Source organism: Equus quagga, chromosome 11 (assembly GCF_021613505.1).
Source record: "Equus quagga isolate Etosha38 chromosome 11, UCLA_HA_Equagga_1.0, whole genome shotgun sequence".
In the NCBI taxonomy this organism is placed as follows: Eukaryota; Metazoa; Chordata; class Mammalia; order Perissodactyla; family Equidae; genus Equus; species Equus quagga.
Genome location: NC_060277.1, coordinates 64963080 through 64982304, shown reverse-complemented (window position 1 = coordinate 64982304; position 19225 = coordinate 64963080). Strand labels below are relative to the sequence as shown.

The window sequence follows — 19225 nt, the reverse complement described above, 5'->3', positions numbered from 1 at the left end:
GTGACCTCAGTCCTCTGGAATACGACCAAAACACAGAGTCCACGAGCAGTCGGATAGCTGCCAGGGTGTCCATGTGCTGGAGGTCATTCACTTTACCCAAAGGAGGGTGTTTCAGCCTCTATCATGAGCCTGTTTACCCATGTTTTACGTACAGTTCTAACGAGCTGGGTCTCTGTTTTCCTAGCTCACAACTGCATTGGAATCAGCAAATCTGAGGGGAGTCGGGGACGTTTTACAACATAAGCACGCTGACCTGACGAGAATTTCTGGCTGACAGAAAGGAAAGACATAGGACCCACAAAAAAACCCCCAAAACCAAATAACAAATACAATTACAACTGTTGGGAGCTGGCACCATTTCCTGTAAGGGCAGCCGGCTTGAGTTAGTCTGGGAGTGCTCTCCAGTTTGAGTCAACGGCCACCTCTCGGCCTTTCCTCTGCTGAGCTGGGTGCTCTGTGCCAGTCATGGGAGCAGAGACCCGTCCCCACCTCCCGCAGCCACACTTGCTTCTGAGAGCGGTTTCTAACCCCGGCTGCCCATTAGAATCACCTGGGGAGCTTAAAAAATCTGGACCATTAGTCTGCTCCCTGAACCTGTGAGTCAGGATGTCCTGGGGGTGGGACTCAGGCATCAGCGTTTTTTAGAGCTTCTGGGTAATTCCACCATATAGCCCAGTTGGGGCCCACGGGTTGGGAGCACAGGTTCTGTGTGGACCGCCCCGTCTGCAAAATGGGGCTAATTGGCAGGGCTGGGAGCGTGCCGTGTGCCTCGATGGTGCTGCGCTTGTGGCTACCACTACTGAGGTCAGACTCTTGATGTTTATGGGGATGAATGGGATTTGTCAGGCAGGGTCTGGAGCTCAATCTAATTAGGCAGTGACGGATGCCACATGTTCTAGGACGGTTTCTGTCCCAGATGGCTACTTGCCTCTGGCGAGAAGAGCTGCAGACATTGCTAGGAGGGAGAGTGATGGAGAGGGAAGGGCTGAAGGCGCAGGGCTAGGTGGTTGCAGTGCGGGGCTTCCCTGGGCAGGCGCTCCGGACCCTTCCTGAGCTCTGGTCTCCGTCTTGGAGATGGGACTCATGGTCCCTCCCTCCTCACGGGGTCGCTGGGAGGCCTGGAGGAGCTGCCGTGCCCCAAGGTGCTCTCTGGACCTGGGCTGTCCCCCTCAGGGCTTGGACAGAGGGTGTGCCTGGACCCACGAGAGGAGGCGGTTCCTATTGACCAGAATGCAAGAACTGACATGAGCCAACGACTTTCGTAAAAAATAACAAGAAAGCAACAAGAGTGGATTCAAGACTGTCCCGTAATGAGATCACCTGGCACCGCTTGCATTCTAATTTGCTTCCCTAGGTGGGGAGAGCAGGGAGGGGTTCCAGCCAGCTCACTTGGGGCTGCAAGGACTTACGCACAACCTGGGTTCAGCCACAGCGGTCACTTGGCTGTGAGCATCATCTGTCCCTGAGCTGGCAGGGACACGGCCGGGAGCAGCTGTTCCCCACGGTCAAGTGCAGCGTGATGATGGTGGTGCCAGTGCCATTGACCTGTGTGTTTGGCCGCCATCACCTCGCATCTCGACCTCGCGGGCTTGGCCACGGTCGAATGCAGGCCGTTCTCTCTGGACGACCCAGTCCATGCATTCCAAGAGGTCCCTACTCCAGTAACCAACCAGCCATCCAGCTGGCAGGCAGGACTGGCATTGTAGCCTCTGGTATCCCTGGCAGGGCATCCTGGGGGGAGTCCAAGGGCTTGGGCCACAGGGAAGCAGAAGGGGGGCTGTTTTCTTCCCATTTCCTGAGCCTGGTTCCTAACTGGGTACTCCAGGAAGCTGGCTCAGGAGGCAGCAGGCAGCTGCCAGGCCCGTGGCTCCCAGGGCAATGGGATGGAGCTGTTTTGACTTTAAGTGAGGCCCCAGTCAGTGCATCCTGGGACCTTGAAGGAGGCAGCTGCCTCCTGGAGTCCTCACCTGGGGTGAGGTCTGAATATTCCCCACAGATCTGAGCTATAGGCTGGGGACACAGGTGGCTCTGGGGGGCCTGACTTCCTGCCCTGGCTCTGGCCTGCGCTCCCTATATACACATCACTCTTTAGCCCCACCTCACTTTGGTTGCCCTCTGCCAGGTGAGGAGCTGGTCCCTGCTCCTCGGGAGTTGCCTGGGTGTGTGTGCATCCCCTTCACCTTTCTGGTCCCCTTGTCCTCGCCCCTCACCAGGACACACACCCCACCCACTTCCACCACCCCATGCTGTCATTGCTCCTAGAACAAACTGGGCCCTCTGCAGCCCCCAGGCCAGGCTGGCTGGTCTTCCCACCAGCAGTCTGGGAGTTGCTGGAATACAGGGCAGTCCTCATCCCCACCTCTGGGCTTAACATCCTCCTCACTAGGAGGGGGAATCCGCTGGCGTTTGCTGAGACACAGCGTGGTGTAACCAAGAGTGCAGTGACGTCGGCATCTCAGACCCACCTTCCAGGCCAGCCTTGGCACTAGCTGTCTGGGGCGCATTGCACAGGTGGCTGTTTTCTCATCTGCAGAGTGGGAACAACACACACACATCAAAGACTTTTTGTGAGAATTGACTGAGATCCAGCAGGTCGAGTTGTGGCCCAGGGCAGCCTGGAGGACTTATTGGGCCTCTGTGGTGGGCCGGCCACCATGCTAAGAGTGTCACACGCGGACTTTGTAAAGGAATTGCGTCGCCTCATTCAAAGAGGAGAAAGAGCTGACGGGGAGAGGGCTCGCTGGGCTGGCCTGGGAGGTTTGCCTTCGGTGGGCTGACACAGGCCACCCCAGGAGAAGCAGGCCGATGGCTGGCAGGCAGGCCCCGGGCCCCGCACGTCCTGCCCGGCTCCTGCTTGGGCTCCGGGAAGCCCCCGAGGTGACACCCAGCAGACCGGCCCGGCAGCCCTGTCTCCCAGCAGTAGGGCCCATTAGAACTGAACTCTTCTTCGGGGGGCATTTTATTTGCACACTCCAGTAGAGTGGACACCAAAGGGGTTTTCTAATGCTTCATGGGCTGCTAATTTCCTCCGTGACCTCTTTTGTTGGGGCCTGACCCCAGCCAGAGGCTCCGCGCCATGAAAGCCAGCGCCTGACACAGACCCGGGGCACCGGGTGACAATGAGGCCTCTATCGGCTTTAATCAGGCTCCAGTTGCGTCTTAAGAACAGGGGGAATTTGTGTGGCGCTCAGAAGCCCTGGGTGGCACAATACGGGAGCCCCCAAGTCCCTCATGGAGGCCAAGGGGGCTGCAGGCCGCGGCTGCGGGATTCGTCAGGCTGGAGGGGGTGGGTCGGGCGGGGGCCCTTTGTCCCAAGCGCCGCTTCAGCAGGCTGCCCTGAATGGCTGCCCTCTCCTGGCCCATGGGTATCACAGGCCTCTGGGTATTTAGGGAGGAGGCGGCCTCCACTCGGCCGCCAGCCTATTCATCGCCAGCCTAATTAGGTTTTGTCTGTGCTCTCCCCTCCCTGCAGACTGCGATTCCTACTGCAAGGCCTCCAAAGGGAAGCTGAAGATTAACATGAAAAAGTACTGCAAGAAGGACTATGGTGAGTGCAGGGAGGGGGGAGGGGCACGTGACCAGCCTGGAGCTGGGGTCGGGGTGCAGGTGGCCCTGCGAGGGTGTTGGTCTGGAGTCCCTGTGACCAGACAGGTGCTGAGCTGGATGGATCCCATGCCCAGGGATGTCTCATCTCTTCCACTTTGGCCCTCAGAGGCAAGGGGCTTGAGGGGCCACAGGGCACAAGCGCTGGGCTCTCCCCATCGCCCTGCAGGGAGGCGTCCAGGCCAGTGGGGCCCACCTGAGGCTGGGATTCCCAGGCTGGCCTCTGGCCCTCACTCTGCCCCGAGGGGCTGTGTGGCCGCAGACTAGTCACTTTACCTCTCTGGTCTTCAGTCCCCTCATCCACATTGTGGGCATTCAACCTGAGCAGCTGCTTGTTCAAAGTGAGGCGGTGCAGGTGTCAGGAAAGGGGTGGGAGCTCGGCGGTGTGTGTAAAGTGCAGCTTCCTGAAGCCGCCTTCTTCTGGGCTGAGCTGGGTCCAGGAATCCACGTTGTAAACGGCTCACTGGTAATCCTGATGCATCAGAAGTTTGAGCACAACTGAATGGGGATCTCTGAGGACCTTTTTCAGTCGGGACCTATGGGGCTGGCGGCCCTGGGGGCCACCAGCAGAGACTGCCTATCACCTGAGCTCTCAGGCTCCCTTCGCTGAGAAGGGGGTGTCCCGTCCCCTGACTCTCACTGTGCACCGGCCCTGGAGACGGTGGACTGTCCTTTTCCGCTCTCTGTAAGCGTGTCCTGAGAATTCCCTCGAGCCAGCCCTGCCCCGTGGGAGGTGAGGAGCCAGCTTCGTGGTTTCTGGTCCCTGAGAGAGTCCACGCTGGCTGCAGGCCGGCGCTGGCCAGACACCACGTGATGCAGGGTCGAGTTCTGACTGCAGTCACGGGGGGTGGGAGGCCATCGGAGAGCCTGCGGGAGGAGAGGAGCCCTTAGCGGCCCACGGGCAGGTGTGGGCAGAGAGCGAGGGGCATCTCAGAGCCAGAGAGCAAATGAAAGTGCCGAGAGGATGCTCCAGATGTCCACTGGTGGAGCTGGGAAGGCCCCTGTGCAAAGACCAGGGCAGCCGAGGCCCCCATCACCCGGCCAGGAAGTAGCTTCGGCCTGAACCCCAGCCTGGCTCTCTCTGCCATGGGGCCTCCTCCTGACCTGGGCTGCCTGGCTGATTTGGGCTGGGCCTCCCTTCCCAGTGCCCGACAGTCCTCTCTGCCCACCTCCCCACTCCAGCTGGATGTGGCCCTGTCTCGCCTGCGAAGTGGGGCCTCTGCTCATCCATGGGGGGCTGGGTGGGAGGGGAGGAGGCAAGAACCAGAGCTGCAAGAAGTGGGCTGAGAAGGAAGGGCCCCTGGTGAGAAGGCTCATCGACTGGAACCCGTGCTCCATCCTTCTGCCCCGAGAGGGCGGGCAGCCCGGCCTTGGATGATGGGCCACATGGGGGTCTTGACTGATGGTGGGGGGCGCGCACGGAGGCACGCACACCGCATGCTGAAACCAGGGCGCCGTTCCAGTGAGCCAGCCGCACTGCCCACGGGCTGCCTGGCCACCCACCGGCCAAAGCCAGAGCGCCTGGCAGGGTTTGTGGGTCAATTCAGAAGTCACCAGGCTGAGGATATCCCCGTTCCAGATCCCTCTGGGGTCCACAGTAAATTCTTAAAAGCCCCTTTAAAGTACTTGCATCCCAAGGCAGTGCAGAAACTTCCAGCTCCCCCCGGGAAAACAAACGTAGGGGTGGTTTAGAGATAAAGGAAGTGCTGTCCCCCAGCCAGGATGACAGCCACAAGGATGGGCCCCAGGTTGTTTTGGACGATGCCTGTGTGGCCCCAAGCTGTAGGGCCTCGTCCTCCCAGCCCCAGCCGTCTGTGTCTGCTGGGCACTGCAAGGTGGCAGTCCTGTGGGAGGAGGACTCGGGCCCGAGGGTTCTGCCACATTCCCGGGGTTGGGGTCTGGGCCTCAAGCATGGGCGGTCTACACAGGCCTGGAGAGCCCAGGGTCACCGAGGTGCCTCTCCCCCTGCCTCCCCCTCAACCCCCCGCCCAGAACAGGGGGTAGAGGAGAAGGAAGAGGGCAGCACACTGGGGAAGCAGTGATTTGATTTCAGCCTTGAAGCATCCTTGCAGTAGGCGTGTGGAGAGGGGGCTAGGAGAAGGGAAGAGTAAGCGATCTTTCTGTGAGGTGCTGACCCACAGCCTGGGGGCCCGATTGGACTTTGTTTCACAGTTACCAAAACAGTTCCCGTTTTCCACTTGGTTCTATTTGACTCAGTCCTGTTTTGTTCTCTCCTGACTTCTTTCCCCCCATTGGATTCTGCTCCCCCACTGACCTTCCGGGGGACACTCTGGCCCCCTCTGAGCTCTTCAGACCCCTTCAACCACCAGCAGGCAGGTCCCCTCTCTCTGCCAAAGCAAGCCTGACACCTTTTTATAGACCCAGAGGGGCCCCCTAGGGCCTCCCTGAGCCCCACGCCTGCCGTGGGCCCCCCTGAGCAACAGGTGGCTTCCCTCCTGGGGGTGGGGAGCGGTGGGCCTCAACCTCCGGGTTCCCTTTGCACTCTGCTCCCTGACTCAGTCCTTGCCTTTCCCCTACTCCCATGGATCATCAGAGTGAAGCCAGTGTCACAGGCGGCGGGCTTCGCTTCTCCCGTGTCGCAGGTGGGGACGCTGGCCCAGTTGGCTGAGGTGACTTGCTCTGCGGAGGCCCAGCCTCCTGCTCCTTCCACAGTGGCCTTCCCTGGGCTCCCCACGACACACACACACATCGCATTTAGCCCCAAGGCCAAGAGGGACGAGAGACTGTCTGGTGTGCCCACCTTTCCAGACGTCATCACAGCCATCCTGGCTCCTGCCCCCATGCCCGCTGCCTAGGCGTCCACCTATCTGCTACGGAGCAAGACTCAAGGAGCAGCAGATGCAGGAGAAAGCAGGGTGCCCTCTCTGGGAGCTGACGAGGTGTGAAGCTGTGTGCCATCAGCTTTAATGTCCTTCTAAGTGTCCCCACCTGTTGCCCCAAGGCTGGGGCTGGCGCTGCCCCCTCCTATTCCCGCAAAGACCTTGGGGGTTTCTGGTCCCCAGGACTGTCCCTAATACTCTTGGGGTCACCTAAAAGTTGGGGAGCATCGCCAGCCGAGCTCAGTGTCTAGGCCTGTGTGTTTAGGCAGGAGGTGGGACAAAGAGGCGTCAGGAGAGGGCTCACGGGAACGCAGCAGGGTGGGCTGGCAGGGCCTCGAGGGAGGCTTGCTAAGGAGTGAGTGGCACCTGCACGGCCTGGGCAGGGGCCCTGGTAACGCCGGGGCCCACGGGTGCAGCAGGAGGCCAGCCCAGCAGCAGCTGCAGGCCTGGCTCTGAGGCCGGGGGCCAGGTCCCTGGTCTGGCTCTGCAGGACCTTGTGGAGAATCTGTCCTGCATCCTGCGGGGACCCTGGACCCCGGATGAAGTGTGAGTAGGGGTGTCCCTCCCACACCTGGGGCAGGCCTGGGCCAGCGCCGGGGAAGATGAGCAGGAAGAGGAGGAGGAGGGGAGGAGGGCGCTGGCCTGGGGGTCGGGGAGTAGGCGAGGCTGCTGCAGCAGGCCAGGCCAGGGAGGGCCGGGAGGAGGCTGGGAGGGGCCGCGTAATCCCTGCTCTCTGACTGACACGCCGGCAGGGAGCCAATTAGGAAACACATTTCCTTCGCTTACAGCCAGGGCACTTGGATGTTCCAGAAGCTGCTAATTAGAACCTGGGGTTTGCTGCCCCTGCTGGGTGAAGAACAGGCCCCAGACCCCCTTCCTCCTCTGAGGCCAGCTCACGAGAGTCTTGATATTGTGCTGTGGGAGGTCACGGATGTGGGTCTCTCCTGACCGGGGCAGTGGCCAGTGGACGGAAGGCTAGGGGAGGCAGAGGCAACGAGAAATGCCCTGGGGCTGGCTTGGGGTGTGCGGGGCCTGCCTTCTGTGCTCTAGGGTGTGTCCGCAATGAGAGAGGGCCCACCCGGGGCACGACTGGGGTGGGCACCAAGCGAGGCAAGAAGGAATTGGGTGGGTGGAGGGCCTCAGGGCCAAGAGACCCCGTGACAGGGAAGGGTGGCTGTTCCACTCCTGTCTGTAGGGAGAGGGGCGCTGGCCCCCAAATCTGGAGAGATTCCTCATTTCCTCTGTGACTTTGGACAGGGAGCCCCATCAGCCTGGGCCTCAGTGTTGTTATGTGTCACCTGGAGGTGTGATCAAGGGGACATGACATCCTTCTACATAAGACCGATCGAAGCCCCACCAGGCCAGGTGCCACCTCTGAGGGCAGGGGTCCAGGGTGACACTTCTTTGCCATCCCACCTCTCCCAGGGCCACCTCAGTCCTCTGTTGCCCTCTAGGGGACTCCAGCTCACCTTGCAAATGCTTGAAAAGGCGCCAGCCTTTAGAGAAGGCTCAGTGTGGAGCCGTTGTTCCTGGACAGCAGGTTCTGTTATTTTCAAGGGCGTTAGCAGTTCCTGCCAACTTCTCAGGAAAACCGAGCCTCGGAGGGGCCCTCCCTCTATGAAAATGCTCCGAGTGAGTGTGAGCATGTTTATGTGACTGTATGTGTGCAGGTGTGTGTGCCAGTGTGTGCATGTCCAGTGCAAAGTCTGCGCCCTGGCTGGCCGCTTCCGTAAAGGCTGAGCACATCCCTGCAGGAGTCTCCTGCTTTACGGCGCGTGTACTGGAAGCACGCTCTCCAGAACCTTCCACCAGTAGAGTTAAGGCGATGCGGATGACAAGGTGACATGTTGATCCCAGGGCTTTTGTTGTATGGGGATGTGGGGCAGGCCTGGCCAGGGCCCAGGCGTCTCTCGGGTGAGGCCTGGTGAGGGTTTCAGGCCCGAACCCCCTTGGCTGGTGTGGGAAACCCCACCTCGTAGCATCCCCATCCACCTGGCATGGAAGGGGGCTCGGGGCGCCTGACTCTCCTGCCCCCTGGCCTTCCACTGTGAGCCCCTCCCCCGGCCCTGCCCTCCTTCCTTTCTCTCTTCCCTTTTCCCGCCTTCCTCTTCACTGTCTTGTCCCTGTGCACCTCTGGAGGCCCCGCCGCCCTGGCCTCACACCCCTCCTCAGGTTTGCACAGGCGCCGCACATGCACATAATCACAGTGGTGCACGTCCCAGGAAGTCCAGCTCCCTCACACGCCCTTCCCCCCAGGAAGGGTTTCGTCCTTGCACGCTCATTGAGCACCCACTGTGTGCCCTGTCGTGTCCTGGGTGCTGAGCTTACAGATATGGAGGAGACACAGGCTTAGCTCCCCAGGAGCTTACATTACAGCCTGGGGGGAGACAGACACACGGACGAGACCATAGCAGGCGGATGTGTGGCCAGGGTCCAGCCTGAGGCGGGCATAAGCAGGACGTGGCCCATCCTTTGGAGAAGATGGAGAGGGAGGGCTTCCTGGAGGAGGGAACCCCAGCAGCCAGTGTTCACTGGGCAAAGCAGGGCTCCTAGGCAGAGGAAGAGCAGCCTCCAAGCACAGAGGCCGGCTGGGGTGATGGGAGAAGAGCAAGTGTGGGATGTGAGATGCGGGAGAGGCTAGTGTGGGCCTCAAGGCCATGTCCACGTCCACGTGCAGAGACTGCTCTGACCCCCCGAGAGCTGGTCCAGCTCCTGTCAGCCCTTGGGGCTCCTGCCTGCTTTCCGAGCCGTCCCCTCAGGTGGCCTGGGGGCTACCGCCTGCCTCTTCCTTCTCCCTGGGATTCAGAAACAGGGAAGACAGCTCACATTCTCAAAGGTGATAATCTCACTTTTGCCAGTTCTTGGAAAAATTATTCGTTCCCAGAAATGTTTATTAGTCACCCCTTTTGTTGAAAGGCATCTTGGCACCACCAGATGGAAAAATCAGAATGCTTTTCACAAGATGACTTGTCTCAAGTATTCCTCCTCAAATCCCACAGGGATCATTTCTGAGGATACCACTCGAGGGGGAAGTTCTGTTGGCATCGCGGGGAGAAGCCGGGTTTGCTGGGCTCAGTGTGTGCACATATGTGCTTTCTGGGGCACCCCGTGGCAGAGGTGGGCCTGGAGACCTATGCAGAATTCTGATTGATAGCAGCATCCCCTGTGTGCCCTGGTGCCTCCTGGCACAGTGGAAATCCACGAGAAGAGGCCTTGCCCGACCAGTGGCTGCTCCCTCCCCGGCCAGGCCCTGGACCAGCACCTCACCTTCGTTCTCATTCTCATTGAAGCCTCAAAAACACCTGTGAGGGAGGGGATTTTTATTTCTGTCAATGGGATGGTGAGACTCAGCGAGATAAAATAACAGGCCCAAGAGCAGGGACTCCACGGCCGAGGTCTTTCTCCTCCCCCAGGCCAGGGCCCCGGGCCTTTGGCAGCACAGAGTGGGCACGGCAGTCCCTTAGGAGGACACCTGCCTCTCAGCTCCTGATAAGCCTCAGGGGAAAAGCCGCCAAGACATCTTCACAGGGGACCACGCAGGAGTAGTCACCATGGTGTTGGGGTGACTGTCACTGTGGTGGGGCTGTCAGATTGAGCCAAGGTGATGGCAGGGATGCCAGTGATGGTGACAGAGGTGGGGTTGGCACACCCATTCTGGTGATGGGCGGGGCCATGTGGTGGAGGAAGGTCCTGGGCAGATCCGTGTGGAGGCGGGCGTGGAGATGATGCTGGTGGTGCGACTGACTGCCCGTTACCATGGTGCTGGTGTGGATTAGAGGGTGGGGATGGCAGATGGAACCTGGCCCTTGCCTGGCTCTGTCTAGCTGCTCAGGCGGATGAGCAGGGGTGATGGGGAGAGTCTTACACTCAGGCATCTTTTCCTCCAGCCAGCCCTGGGGACGTGGGGCCTCAGCAAATGATGGCCTCTCCCCCTCTTTACACCCCTTCCCTTCCTTCCCTTGACCTTGGGGTCACTAGCTTTCCTGATCAGGATCAATCCCATCAAGTGCAGAGAACTGGACAGGTTATCAGCCCCGCCCTGGGGATGAAGTTCCTGCATCTACAGCATGCTGTGACTTCGGGCCTTGGGTGTGAGTACAGATGTTAAGAGGGGCGCACTGGGGGCTGTCTGCCCACAGGGAGGGCTGCCTGGGGAAGTAGGCAGTTGGCAGGGCCCTGGCTGAGGCTGGGAGACAGCTGGTGGCAATGGCTGGGAGAGGCCAGCCGCCGCCCCCCCGCCCAGCATCGCCCCTAGCTCCAGGAAGCAGGACGCAGGGCAGCCAGCAGCACGTGGCATGGTGTATCAGAGGCTCACTGACCCTTCCCTGGGGGTCACTGGCCCCCTGGGGATCCTTCGATTTCCCCAGCCAGATGTGACCTCCCCCCGGGCCCCCTGGGAGTGCTAGCCCCATATGGAGGCCAGATGTGGAGCTGGGTCCGTGTGAGTCAGCCTGAGGTCTCGGAATGCGGGTGACCACCAGGTTGGGCAGGGAGGGCTGGTGGGCCCCAGTGACAGCTGATCTGCAGGGGCCTACACTGACGGGGCCTCCTGCCGCCCTTCCCAGCACAGTGACTCTCATCCCCACAGATGGGACGCAGAGCCGGGCCTCCCACTACTGCGGGCAGGCTCCCACGGGCACTCGTCTGTCCCCCTCCCTGGAGCTTCCTCCTGTCTTCTTTCCTCACACTGTTTCACTGTTTTCCCTCCTCTGAATGCCCTGCTTTTAGGAAGGAAGGGTGCATGGGGAAGGCTCTCAGCTACCGCGAAACCGGCTAATGAAAGCTGTCTCCTCCCGTTTCACAGATGGGGAGACTGAGGCTCAGAGTGGGGCTGGGGGAGGCAGGGATCTCCCCATGGCACTGGGAGAGCTGGTGCAGAGTCGGGGCTGGGGGACACAGCCTTGTCTTATCCCCACTCACCAGGGACTGTCTCCAGGATCACAGAGCACTCTCCCACCTGTGCCGGCCTCGGGTGGGCAATTTCCCCTTCAGGGTGGATCCGGTGGGTCCTGATAATCCCTAAAATTAGTGCCTTTGACACCGAGGACCCCAGCACCCCAGTGGCTGTTCCCTGGGCTTCCTCCCCAAGACCCACCCCATAGTCTTCACACACCTGCCAGCTCCACCTGCCTGTGCAGGGCTCAGGCCTGAGACGGGAGATGTGGGCGGTCGGCCACCGCACCCGAGGGCACCACACCCTCCCCAGCAGCCTGGGATGCTGCTGAGGTGGGCGTGGTGTAAGACCGGGAACACCTGTTCCAGTGCTCGCTGGCACCTGAGCTGATTCTCCCAGGTGGATGTGGCTGGTGCAGGGTCACCCTGGGCTGTGGCCTCCCCCAGCACGGCTCTGGCGCTCTGGTCTGGGTCCTGCTTTGGGTCCTGTTTTAGGGCCTCTTTTGGGGTCTCCTTGGGGAAGCAGGTTCCATCCTCTGAGGGCGGTTTAACTTTTAGAAGCCAGAGCCAAGTGCGGTCTTCAGAGGGTGTATGAGGGGACCAGAGGAGCTCCTGGATGCCCCCCTGCTAGGACAGGTGTCCTGGGAGTGGCCAGAAGCAGCAGCCCAGCTGCGGAGGAGTGGCTGCTCTGCTCTCTCCTGCAGGGGAGCCTGGCTGGGGAGAGGGTGTGGACGGGACTGTTGTCTGGGGCTCTCAGGCCAAACTCCCGCTGTGGAGTGCATATAAATTTGCGGCCAGAAGCATCCTCCGCACCAGGCTTTCTGTGAGCCCTCGAGGCCACGGGGCCTGGGGGATCTGGGGGTGATGAGGGGCCTGGCCCAAGGCCACATGGGGAAGGCCAACCCTCTTGCCTTCCCCTCCTCGTGAGGCCCGGCCGTTGATGCTGAGAGTACCAGCCTGGGGTGAGGGCACTCACTGTTCCACCTTCTCAGCTGGTTGGTTCCCAGCAGCAAAGCCAGCAGGCCCTGCCCTCCCTGTTGCCCTGTGTGTGTGGAGAGGCCAGGTCAGGGGACCAGATTGGGCTGCTCCTGCCAGCATGGGAGGCAGGTGTGGGTGGTGGGGCATCTCATGAGGCTGTGTGAGGCCCTCCAGGGAGGCCCTCGGTCACCCTCCAGGATGACATTCCGGCAGCTCTGACCAGGTCCGTGGTGGGTGGGGGACAAGCACTGGGCCAGGAGTCAGCCAGGCTGTTCGGTTCCTCCTGACTGAGAGAGGGTGGAAACCCCAGGCTTTTTCCCTGGGCAGCGGGTTCTCTCTCCCTCGGGCTGCTTTGTGGGAGGGACGAGCCCCCGTAATGAGGGCACCCAGCCGGGGCAGGCAGGGCCCAGGTCCACTCTCCTCTGACCCTCTTGCAAAGCAGGGTGGCCAGTCTGCTGATGTCTTCTCGCTTGCGAGCTGGGGGTGCAGGTGGCCAGGCCAGCAGTGACCAGCTCCAGGGAACAGGGCTCATGTCTTCCTGAGTTCCCCAGGTCTCCTGGTGTCCCCTCCTCCGTGGATCCTCATGCAATCAGATGGTCTCAGCACCTGACCCCTCTCCCTCCCAAGAAAAGAGCCTAAGCACCTGGCAGGGGGTGCCAGGACCCCGCAGGGGAACTGAGGCGGCCTCCACATTGCTATTCGTTCCGAGAGGGGGAGGTATGCTGTTACTTCTTCGGCTGAGGGAGAAGAGGGGAACCTTTAGCCAGCTCTAAGTTGGGTGTCCCCACCTCAATGAAGGTCTGAGGTAGGGCCTTGAGGGGGTGGCAGGAGGTGGCAGCCCCAGGCTTCCTGAGCATCCTGGGGAGCAGCTGTGGCTGGTGGCGGGTCTGGCTACAGTGAGCCTCCCACCCTCCACCTCGTGCAATGAAAACTGGGCGGGGGCTGCTGCGGCACCCTGTCCTGGGTGTGTTGGCCCTACCTGGCCGCCCTGCATCCCGATGCCGCACACCTGCTCCATTCGCTCACCCCTCCCTGCCAGCAAGTTAGCACCCCAGAACCAGACTTGGCCCTGCTCAGCGGTTTTTGTCCTTCCAGGGGACTGGGAACCACGTGGTCCGAGCTGCATTTTATGAAAGCAGCTGCAGCTTGTGACACGCTTTCTATCCTAGGGGATTTCTGGGGCTGCGAGGTTTTAAGGGTTTCTGTGGGGTTAGTGTCCTCCCCCGTTCGTCCTGGCCGCAGTCTCTGCGGCAGATGGGCGACAAGCCTTCCCTGGCTGGACTGGCCCCACAGGAAGGTATGGCTGGGTGGGGGAGGCCAGGGGCTGACCACCCAGCCTCCCTGGGTGGGGTGGCTGCTGGGAAGCCCCTGGGGCCTGCCCCAAGCATCCTGTCAGTCTGGGAGACCTGCCTGTGGATGTGTCCCTGCACTCAGGGCCTGTGAGGAGTGGAGGACTGGAGGAGGACAGCCGGCCGTCCCTGGGGCCTGTGCCTCGGCCACTCCCCCAGGCCCGGCCCTGCAGGTTGTCTGTCTCTGGCTGGCCGGCAGATGAATGAGCAACAAGTGTCTACTCCTCGCTGACCCAGCAGCTTTCCTAGAACCTGGCCTGGGCAGGAGCTTTGATCCCAGTGGGAGGTCCCCAAAACCTGCAAGACGGGACGTCAGTCAACTAGGAGCTACCTCCTGCATTAACTGTCCAAGGTGGTGGCAATGCCAGGTCCTCGGAGGGCCCCAAGCTGGGGCCAGGAGGGAGGGAGGGAGGGAGGCTTTGAATGAACAGGGGCTCTGGACACAGGACAGGGCCGCTGCTGGCAGTCGCCCTTTGGAGGAACCCAAGCGCATGATGGGACCTGGGGCTTCTCACTCCACAGGTCGCCTTTGATGACCCTGTGATTTCCCAGTGTTAGGACTCTGTAGAGGTTGAGGCACCCTGGGAAGGATGGCCAGAGGTCTGTTCCTATGGAAGGACACACAGGTGCCTCGCACTGCGGCCAGGTATGCAGTCAAGAGCAGACGAGAGAACCTCAAGGGGTGGGCAAGGCACCCAGCCTGGCAGGGCCTGCCTCCGAGGCCCCTGCCCCTTGGCCAGAGCCAGCACAGCTCTGGCACAAGCTGTTCTTGCTCCTGCTGGCCTCCGTGGGCCTGGCCCTTGTCCTCTTCTCACGCCTTGGTGTCGCGGCTAGCCCCCCAGAGCCAGGTGCAGGCCTCTGCTGAGGGACAGAGGAGCATGTTCCCACGCCAGCTGGAGCGGCAGGCTCGAGTTAGAGCAGGGCAGCTCAGTCCTCATAGCCCTGCCCTGGGGGCCGAGAAGGGCTCCCTGCAGGAAGGTTCTTCCTGTGAGCCCCGGAATTGCGGCCCCACCCCGCCTGCAGCCTTGCTCCCAGCTCTGTGGCCGGCTGCAGGAAGGGAGGGTTTACAGCACAGAGACGTGGGGCAGCCAGGGATGACGAGGCCAGGAGACACAGTGCAGCCTGGCCCCTGGCACCCGGAGGCCGACTCCTTGCTCTCTGGAGACTGTGCTAGTGCTCCCTGCTTTTCCATGGGCAGCTGCTCCATCCTGCAGACTCTTGTCCTCCACAGCTTGCTGGGGGTGCTCATGGGGGCAACAGCTCCGTTGGGCCTTCTGGAGCCAGCCTCCCCTGTCCGCCTCAGGGGCTCCAGGTCTCACACCCCCATGCCTGCTTTTGCTGCCCTAGAGCAGAGCAGCTGCCCAGCCTGAGCCCTCATTTTGCTGGTGAGCAAGGGCTTGGAAGAAGGGGGTGGACCATTCACAGTGTGGACCCCAAGTGGGGCTGCTTCTACTTAGAGAGGGGCCCGAAGCACCAGCAGCTGGGGGCCACGCTGCCCTTCCCAGCAGCATCTGCTGCAGCCACCACTTTGTCTCCAGACAGAGAATGGCACCCTAGCTTCAAGCTGGGACCCTCTTCCTGCAAACTAGTCTCTACTTGAAGGGGTCTCAGAGTGCCTCTTATGGGCCTGGTCTGATCTCACGGTCTGTTTTCTGAGGGTCAGCTCATCACCCTCATTTCTGAATACAGGATGGGGGATCCTCACCAGACCCCACGTTCTGGCCTCATTGAGGTCAATTTAGGATGAGGTCAGTGCAAGGACAGTGGGGGCTCAGGCATGCTAAGGGCTGAGGCCAATTGGCCCGGGGTGAGTGTTGGGTGGGTGTAAGGGGCCCGCCCTCAGGAGCCGTGGTCCTAGGATGGGCAGAGCTGCCCACGGCCACTGTGTGCAACCCCCAGTTGGGCAGTGCCACAGGCACCCAGGAGACCCCAGTCCTTCCCGGCTCCCAGCCAGCAGGGTGGTGGGAGGCCGTGGCAGCCCCACACTACCCTGTGCAGAGCAGGTCTGCCGGGGGTCCCAGCTGCAGCGTGTCTTTTGCATGTTTTCAGCTGTCTGTGCCCTGCAGGGGCCTGGCCCGTGCACTGCGTGTGCAGCCTATGCTTGGCGGGCTGCGTGATGTGCAGAGGCGTTGCCCGGGGCAGCGGAAATGTAGAGTTTCTCCAGCATAATCACATGAGTCCTGCTACCACCCTCCCTGCCCCTGCCCCCAGGCCTGTGCTGCCCCACCCCGCGGCCAGGGTGCTGTGGTGGGGGAAGGAGGACAGGGCTGGTGCTTTGTCCTGGTGACCCGCATGCGCTGCTTTGGCCCCTGGATTCTCAAGGACGGCAAGGTGTCCAGGGGTGGGTACCCCCTTGGGGCTGCCTCCTCAGTGTTAAGTGAGTCCCCTTCAGGCCTGTGCTGGCTGGACCTGGGGAAGTGGGGGTGGGGGTGGGGGTGGCTTTGGACGCCCTACCTGTTTCCGGGGCACTCCGAGGGGACAGGGAGCTCCAGACCAGGGATGGTGGCCAGGGGTCAGTCCTCCTGCTGTGAAGGGCCACATCCTTGCAGGGCCTGGGAGTAAGAAGGGCCTGGAGGGCCAGCCCATGGCCTGAGCTTGTCCAGCCAGCTCTCCTCCCGGCACAGCTGGGAGGCCTCTGCAGTCCTGCCCTCCCACCTGGCCCTGAGCTGAGGCCCAGGATCCCCAGGGCCCTCGATTCCAATGGTGTGAGCTTGCTCGGGCTGCCAGAACAAAGTACCACAGACTGGGGGCCTTAAACAACAGACATTTATTTTCTCACAGTTCTGGAGGCTGGAAGTACTAGATTAAGGTGTTGGCAGGGTTGGTTCCTTCTGAGGCCTCTCTCCTTCGCTCGAAGATGGCTGTCTTCTCGCTGTGACTTCATGCACTCTTCCCTCTGTGTGTGTCTGTGTCCTGATCTCTTCTTACGAGGACACCAGTCATGCTGGATCAGGGCCCACCCTAATAACTTCATTTTAACTTAATCCCCTCTTGAAAGACCCTCTCTCCAAATACTGTCACATTCTGAGGTCCTGGGGGTTAGGGCTTCAACATACGAATGTGGGGGGGCACATAGTCCAGCCCATAACACCAAGAGATGCTCAGTGCCTGGAACCAAAGCTGCATTCTCCAGGAGCCCCAGCCACAGGCGCCTTCTGCTGCATCCTCGTCGGGCCACCTCTGCCCACCCGGCTGGGGTGACATTGTGGCTGTGCCAGGGGCTTGAGGTCCCACACGGTGAGACAGCCGCATCCTGAAGGAGGCTCATTCTGTATTCAGCTCAGTCCTGAGGAGAGGAAACCGGGGCTCTCAGGGATGCCAGGGGTGGCTCCCCCGTCGCTGAGCTGAGGGGCACTCAGTTGCCACGGTGACCTCCGTCTGCACAGTCAAACACATCGGCCCAGCCACTTCTCCAGGCTGGAGGGCTCCCCCTCCAGAGTTCACACTGAGTGTTGAGTCCCTTGGTGACAAAAACATGGAAACGGTTGCCATGGCAGCCATTCTTTGGAGCCCTCAGACTGGAGTGCAAAGTTCAAGATGCCCAGGAACAGCTGAAATGAAAATATGGGAAAATCTGCTACTTCCCTCACCCCAGAAGGATGAGTTGGATGGTGTTTGATGCTCCCTGAGCCTAGCCATTCCTGCCCCTCCCCATTGCCCTGGGCCGAGCGTGGGCACAAGAGGGGAACAGGGACGGTCCTGGGAATGAAGGTGGCAGAGTGGCCCCTAGAGACCTTGAGAGAGGCTGGCCAGAATGGGAGGCCAGGCCGAGCTGTGGGTGGGCCCAGGGCCTGGAGCTAAGTGGGCAGGTGATGACTGCTTGGCATTCTTTGGGGACATGTCCTCGTGGCTGCTGGAGCCACTGGGCCTGCCTGTGTCTCGGTTTCTTCACCTGAATCTGGAGAGACAAACTGCGGCTCCTTTCCCAGGAGGGCTCCTGTCCACTCAGGATGGGGAAGGTGGCCAAAGTCCCCTTCAATGGAGGTTGGTGCAGCAGAGGCCTCTCTATTTATCCCCTGGAATGATTATAGGTCCCCCAGCAGTTCCCAAGTAGGCCCATGGAGCTCTGGTGACCTGAGATGCACCAGCCAAAGGGTTCTGCAGTCAGAGTTGTTTGGGAAACCAACACACAACACACACACACACACTTTGTCGATTAAAGGCTCTGAAACGTCCTGTGGTAAGGAAACCTCTTGACTTTGTTTAACCCAGTATTTCACAAGTTTATTTGAACAAAGTTCCCCCGTTTTTAAAAACACATTTCTCCTATTTTAAAATACCTCTTAATATCCTACAGAAATAATATTTGTTAACATTGACTATGGCACTGATTCTCCAAGTGTGTTCCCTGGATCAGCAGCATCACCACCTGGGAGTTTGTGAGAAATGCATGCCCCGGGCCCCCTCTAGATCTATTGAGTCAAAAACTCTGGGGTGGGGCCCAGCCATGTGTGTCTGACTAGTCGTCCGGGGGATTCTGATGCATGCTCCACTTTGAGAACCCCTGCACTAGGGGAAATACCAGCAGGGAATTGGGAGGAAGGGGAATTGGCGGGGGGAAGCCTGGCAGGGATGGGAGGCGGGTGTACAAGGCCCATGGACTCTGCTAGGGCCAGGTGGAAGGGCAGGTTCAGGGTGCACCACCCCGGGACACTGAGATCCCATTATGGTTTTCTGAGATTGGGCCAGGGGCAAGGTGTGTGTCTGGAGGTGTCGTGAGGCTTGGTGTTAAGTGACTGGGGCATTTGGAAATGCCCAGGGGGCCACCTGAGGAGGTTCCCCCCCTAGCCTGTGAGGAGTCGTCTGCACTACTCTGAGGGCACCTGCCCTGGGCAGATTGGACTCTACCCAGAGTGCTGGCGGGAAGCGGGGGTCCCATTCCTATAGGCTTCCTCTGGCCTTCCTAGACCCTAAGAGGAGGCTTGTCCCCATAGGCAGTGCTGCATGGCACCTTTAAAATAGGCAGGAGGTCAGGCTCCGTGGAGTAGTGGCGCTGGCCCAGATATCCGCAGGTGGGGTTCCACGTTCAGCTTTGCCGCCACCCGCCCATCACTCCGTAGGGTACCCTGTGCAGTCACTTCTCAGCTCTGGGCCTCCTTTTCCTTCTCCATCAAAAGGCTGCCCCATCCTCGGCCTCAGAGACGGAGGGGGAAGGCAGGGCCAACCTAGCCGCAGGAACTGGGGTCCCAGGCGGCACTCCTCGGCCGGTGGCCCACTCGCCTGCCTGTGCTTCCTTGCAGCCGTCCAGATCCATATCCTGAAGGCGGACAAGGCGGGGGACTGGTGGAAGTTCACGGTGAACATCATCTCTGTGTACAAGCAGGGCACGAGCCGCATCCGCCGCGGTGACCAGAGCCTGTGGATCCGCTCGCGGGACATCGCCTGCAAGTGCCCCAAAATCAAGCCCCTCAAGAAGTACCTGCTGCTAGGCAACGCAGAGGACTCGCCCGACCAGAGCGGCATCGTGGCAGACAAGAGCAGCCTGGTGATCCAGTGGCGGGACACGTGGGCGCGGCGGCTTCGCAAGTTCCAGCAGCGCGAGAAGAAGGGCAAGTGCAAGTT

The 19225-nt window shown here is 60.7% G+C and overlaps 1 protein-coding gene across 1 annotated transcript in view; it reads left to right on the top strand.

The window, feature by feature from the left end:
* NTN1 (netrin 1) overlaps positions 1 to 19225 on the top strand; it is a 171479-nt gene that overhangs the window by 151522 nt on the left and 732 nt on the right. The window contains exons 6-7 of the mRNA XM_046676276.1: positions 3473 to 3547; positions 18904 to 19218. Of these exons, the coding sequence (XP_046532232.1) occupies positions 3473 to 3547; positions 18904 to 19218 (390 nt within the window). The remainder of the gene's footprint in view (positions 1 to 3472; positions 3548 to 18903; positions 19219 to 19225) is intronic.